General features: G+C 42.2%; 1 protein-coding gene across 1 annotated transcript in view; it reads right to left on the reverse strand.

Moving 5' to 3' along the window:
• The window catches only part of UBE3C (ubiquitin protein ligase E3C), a 133,368-nt gene that overhangs the window by 43,598 nt on the left and 83,354 nt on the right, over positions 1-6,416 (reverse strand). Inside the window, exon 17 of the mRNA XM_012812962.2 lies at positions 5,293-5,540. Within this exon, the coding sequence (XP_012668416.2) occupies positions 5,293-5,540 (248 nt within the window). The remainder of the gene's footprint in view (positions 1-5,292; positions 5,541-6,416) is intronic.

Raw genomic sequence — 6,416 nt, forward strand, 5'->3', positions numbered from 1 at the left:
TATGTGGCTGGCGCCTTAGCCGCTTGAGCCCCAGGCACCAAGCCTATTATTAAATTACTATCTATGCTTTTTCTGCTTCCAAAAATAGTAAAAGGTCAGCAAGCTCAAATTCAGAATGAACTGTCTATGAAAAACAAGTGTCAAAATCAGAGAAAGCCAGCTTGTGGAATCTGTGTTAAGCATAACAGGAGCCACTTTTTGCTAAATGTTACATTCAGACAACTAAGGGAAAGGACTTTAACTGCACAGTCTGGTGACACCCAGATGTGAACACTCACACAAACCTCCCTGTGACGAGCTCAGGGCTCCAAACAAGATCCTAAGAGAGACAAGCTTTGCTTCAAGGACTAACGTAGCTCAAATTACTAGTATTCAAAAGCCTCAGCAATTTACGTGAGGATTTTGTAAAATAACACCAATGACAAGGAAAAATAATTTCCCCCAACTTTTGAAAAATCTCCAGATACACTGTTAAGTGTCAATATTACACTATATGCTACACAAGGGCATGCTAAATTCTGCTGAAACACAAAATTGTAAACCATGCTGAAGTCACACAATTTGCTAATTGAAACTTTACAATATGTGACCAAAATATTATCAAATAATCTGATTTATAGGCATTCTGTTCCAATTAAATCAATATTCTGAAACAAGAAAAAAAGCCATTTTCAAATAGAATTCAAATATGATAAAAGATTGACGTCAATAAATATTCTGAGCTTAATTGGCTTAAATGGACCCAGGTGCTTCTATCTGTAAAAAAAAAAAGTCCAGGATGACATTACCACATCCTTGAGCTGTTTATTTAGTCCCTGTCTGGAGCCTGATTTACAGGCGGTAAAATGCAATCACTACCCACAGCAGAAGCAGGAATCATCTGCTAATGGAACTTCTAATTGAGAAGAGACCAGTGACGTGAGGTAATTCTTCCCAGGCAGGATCGTGCCTGCAGACCTCTTTGCACTTTGTCACAGCAAACAATCACTAACATATGCATTAAAGAAAATTTAAATACATTACGACTCAATAAATATCATAATCAATCAATATACAATTCTCCTCTCTTAAGGATTTAGTGCTCAGGTACCAGACTATTAGCGCTATACTATTACATTTATTTAGGTCTCAGCAATTTTTAGCATGTTGGTACAAAGTTTAACCATTTGTAATCGGACGATAATCACATGTTTTAGAAACTAGTACCCTCTTAGGAATTTCCATGCGGGAACATAAGGGCAAGTCCTAAGTATGCAAAACTAAATTAACCATCATCTTCAAATAACTATGTTTTTTTTTTCTAGACTTAATTATTTCAAATAGGTTTATGGAGATATAACTGACATAAATGTCGTTTGTGGGAGGAAGGCTGTGAGAACCCGCTCTCCTCCCTGGAAGCTGCTGTCCGTCTCTGACTCTGCAGTGCTGCGCAGCAAGGCACCATCCTCAGAATGATCCTCACTATAAGCGTGTGTCAATAATGGAGGAGGAGACGAGTTTATTCTCACTAGACTTTCATAATTATCAGTTTCTACATTAACCAAGATTGGATGATTTTAAAATATTCAGGAAGAAAAATATGCAATTTTAATAAGCTTTATTTCATACAGACAAAATTAATGCTCTATCTTCTGCTTGTTACTACATTGTGTAGAAACCACAATAAAAAATAAAGCAAAAGAAAGGCTCACCTTTTATTTTTATATTTTTAAATTTTATTTACTTACTTATTTATTTATTTATTTTTTGAGACAGAGCCTCAAGCTGTACCCCTGGGTAGAGTGCCATGGCATCACAACTCATGGCAACCTCCAACTCCTGGGCTTAAGCGAGTCTCCTGCCTCAGCCTCCCAAGTAGCTGGGACCACAGGGGCCCGCCACAATGCCTGGCTATTTTTTGGTTGCAGCCGCCATTGTTTGGTGGGTCTGAGCTGGATACGAACCCACCATCTTAGGTGTATGTGGCTGGCGCCTTAGCCACTTGAGCCACAGGCGCCGAGCCTTATTTTTATTAACATTATTAATTTATAAGGTTCTTGGGCTCACCTCAATAGGAAGAACTATAAGACAACATTTTCAAGATTTTCTTTTTTTTTTTTTTTTTTTGAGACGGAGCCTCAAGCTATCCCCCTGGGTAGAGTGCCATGGCATCACACTCACAGCAACCTCCAACTCCTGGGCTCAAGCAAGTCTCCTGCCTCAGCCTCCCAAGTAGCTGGGACTACAGGCGCCAGCCACAACGCCTGGCCATTTTTTGGTTGCAGCTGTCATTGTTGTTTGGCAGGTCCGGGATGGGGATTCGAACCCGCCACCTTAGGTGTATGTGGCTGGCGCCTTAGTCGCTTGAGCCACAGGCGCCGAGCCCATTTTCAAGATCTTCATAAAACAAGTTATGAAATTTATATCCTCCAGAAGCAGCTAAAACTGAATTTCAGTAAGAGTCAGTGATTACCAACAAGGAGAGACAGGTTATTTCACTGAGAGCTGACACCAAAGCCAACACACAGCTCCAAACTTGGAGAGATATGTTAAACATACTAAAATTAAAGGCTTGGTGTGCATAGCACAGTGGTTACAGCGTTAGCTACAGACACCTGGGGGTGGTGGATTTGAACCTAGCCTGGGCCAGCTAAGCAACAATGGCAGCTGCAACAGAAAAAAAACTGGGCGTTGTGCTGGGCGCCTGTAGTCCCACCTACTTGGGAGGCTGAGGATTTAGGCCCAAGAGTTTGAGGCTGCTGTGAGCTGTGATGCTATGGTACTCTGCCGAGGGTGACATGAGACTGTCTCAAAAAAACCAAAACAAATTAATTAAAAAGAAAAAATGATCTGTTTAGAATCTATGCTAAGGAACATATATCAACGTTTGAAGTTTGTTACTATAGTCAGAAGAGCCTAACAGTGAAGATACACACCGTTATAGCAGCAAGGTCAAGTTGGCATCCATCACTAAACTCAAAAAACACTTAAAATCTACATTAGCAGAGCAGCAACACTTGGAACCTAAACAAATAATAACTGATCTTATAATAATGGATCTCAAAGAGATACAAATAAAGGAGAATTATTTATTAGGCGAGGGGCCACATTCCCATTTCCTATTAATAAACACACATAAGTACACAACTGTGGCAATCACGACAGTAGGGTACGGGCAAAGGGCCTGAAAGAGGCATCAAGGAAACAGAACTCAGAGTGCTCACAGCGCATTATTCACAACAGCCAAAAGGTGAAAAAAATTCACATGTCCACCAATGGATGAACAGATAAACCAAATGTGGTGTGGTCATACAGTAAAATATTAAAGATTGGGATTCTGACACATGCTACAGAACAGATGAAACCAGAAAACACTGCACTAAAATCAAAGCAGCACAGTCCCAAAGGGCCGTATGTTATGGGATTCCATTTATATGAAGTGTCCAGGAAAATAAAATCCACATGGATTAGTGGTCACCTGATACTAGTGGATTTGGGGTGGAATGAGGAATATCTGTTAAGGAACACGAAGTTTCCTTTTTAGGATAAAAAAGTTGCTCTGAAATTAGCTATAACTCAGTGAATATGTTAATACCCAAAAGGGGGGTGGGGCGTCACAGGGTATGACACACCTCTTGGGGACAGAACACAATTGAAAGAGGGACTTCACCTAACAAATGCAATCAGTATAACCTGTTTTTTTTTGTACCACCAATGAATCCTTAACAATAAAAACAAAAACAAAAAACCAATGATTGCAAATTTTAACATGCTGAATTTTATGGAATGTGGATTATATTTCAATGAAGATGTTATACAAACAGAAAGTCACAAACAGCGTGATCCATCTTGCAGGCACTGGTTTTTAATTAAGCTGCTTCTCAAGTGGCCAACCTCCATGTCCTATGCTCCATGGGGGATAGTGGCAAGACCATTCACACGTACCTCAGAGAACAGGACAACCAATGTGATAAAGGCATCTTATTACAAACTTGAAAATAATTATAGCTCTGACTGACTCTTACATAAAATAATCATGATAATATTAATCTTAATTATTTATTGAAGGCTGATATAACTGGTTAATAATAACCCCTAAATACTGAGCTTTATGCATTCAATTTACCACTTGGACTCAATGTCATGGTAACAGGTAAAACTGTGTCTCCCAAAAGATAAATTCAATCCCTAACCTGTGACTACAACCTTCCTTCAAAATAGGGTTTCTGCAGACAATCCTGTTCAGATGAGGTCATACTGGATGAGGATGGCCCCTATCTGATGCCCGACATCCCTGTAGGAAGAGGGGCAGCTGGACACAGACACACAGGGAGAAGCCCTGGAGGACACAGGCATGGAGCAGACCCTCTCAGAACCTCTGAAGTGGACTGACCCTGCCAAGGGCTTGGTTTTGGACTTTTGGCCTCCAGAGTAGTGAAAGAATGGATTTCTATATGGCTAAGCCACCCAAGTTTGAGGTGACTGGTGGCAGCTGTCCCAGCAAACTAACAGTCACTAAGCAGTAACCTACTGTCCTAGTCCACATTCCACTGCTTATCAAAGAATCCCTGGGACTGGCTACTTTGTAAGAAGTGAGTTCTATTTCTTAAGGTTCTGGAGCTGGGAAGCCTGAGGTTTGGTGTGGGCCTTGGTGCTGTGGACTCTGCAGAGTCCCAAGGCAGCAAGGGGGCTGAGCACACCCCTGCCAGATCAGGTCTATTTCCTTCTTCTTATAAAGCCATCTGGTCCCCCTCCCATGATTAAACCAATCACCTCTTAAAGGTACCACCCAATACTGCCACAGTGGGAATTAAGTTTTAATATGATTTTTAGAGGGACAACCAAACCACAGAACTTATAACCATAAAAGTCTCTAGTTGGAGTAGTGGCTTTCAAACATTTAGGATCTGAATTTTTTTTTTTTTTTTTTGAGACAGAGCCTCAAGCTGTTGCCCTGGGTAGTGTTATGGCTTCACAGCTTACAGCAACCTCCAACTCCTGGGCTCAAGCGAGTCTCCTGCCTGCGCCTCCCGCCTCCCAACTAGCTGGACCACAGGCGCCCGCCACAACACCTGGCTATTTTTTTTTGTTGTTGTTGCAGCCGTCATTGTTGTTTGGTGGGCCCGGGCTGGTTTTGAACCTGCCACCTTAGGTGTATGTGACTGGCACCTTAGCCACTTGAGCCACAGGCGCTGAGCCTGAATTTTTTTTTTAAATAAAATAACATTTACAGCAAACACAGAAAATGATACAGAAACATAAGATGCATCACCTTTTAGTCTTAAATATATTTTTATATAAAGAATACTTTACCTTTCCAAGCATTCTGCCCAGGAAGTAGTAATGTCTGGCAAAAGAGTCTCCCACAAGCATCTGAGCAGCTGGGTTGGGGTACAGAAGCCCTTCATTAGTAGTCTTAAAGAAGCCCTGGTTGGGGTTAAATCCTGATTTCAGTAGTTCATTTAAAAACTCTCTGAAAATGCCGCCACCGTCGATACCAGCTTCGTCCAGCCCATGGGCATTGAGCAGGTGCACGCGGATGCGCTTTTTCAAGTCAGGCTCTGTTTAAAGAGAGGGGCGGGCAAGGAGGGAAGAGGTTAGAAGGGAGGACCACGAGAACCAGCCTCACAGGAAGCCTTCAATAGGAGCAGCAGGGGCGTTTTCGAGGCAGGACTCAAAACAGTCATGATATTAAAGAGGCAACAAAACAGACTGACCAATATTTATTTTCCCCAGAGTCTACAAAGGAAAAGCTTATGGAAAAGTAAAATTATCCCCCATATTCTAGCCAGAGTGTTAAACCCTCTTTCTTTTCTGCTGCACACTGGAAGAGTAAGTCTTAGGCCACACATTACCCACATCAAATACACAAACACTAACAAAAGCTGAGGAGAGAAAAAAAACGGTCCCTGCATATTTTTGAGATACCAGAGACAAGCAAAACAAGGTCTTAAATAATCTGGGATGCAGGCTGGACAGCCTGCTCTAGAGGATCTGACAAAACAGAGCACTTTATAGAAGAGTGAGCAGAATCGAGGGTGCAGGACAGCACTGGAGGAGATTCCCACCACCGAGAAAAATGGACAGGCTGTCAAAGAGGTGAGCACAACAGTGTGGTGTGAGGGCTCCAGAACCTACGTGGTTTTTAAAAGCCGTGTTTGGCTAGACAAAAAAGGGAAATAACTGGCCATAAAATCTGCTGCAAAGAATAAATTTAAAAATTATAAAAAGGTGGCTCAGCACCTATAGCTCAACCGGCTAAGGCACCAGCCACGTACACCTAAGGTGGCAGGTTTGAATCCAGCCCAGACCCGCCAAACAACAACGACGGCTGCAACCAAAAAAAAATAGCCGGGCGTTGTGGTGGGCACCTGTGGTCCCAGCTACTTGGGAGGCTGAGGCAGGAGACTCGCTTGAGCCCAGGAGTTGGAGGTTGC

Source organism: Otolemur garnettii, unplaced genomic scaffold, assembly GCF_000181295.1.
Source record: "Otolemur garnettii isolate 467f Iridium unplaced genomic scaffold, OtoGar3 scaffold00235, whole genome shotgun sequence".
Classification (NCBI taxonomy): Eukaryota; Metazoa; Chordata; class Mammalia; order Primates; family Galagidae; genus Otolemur; species Otolemur garnettii.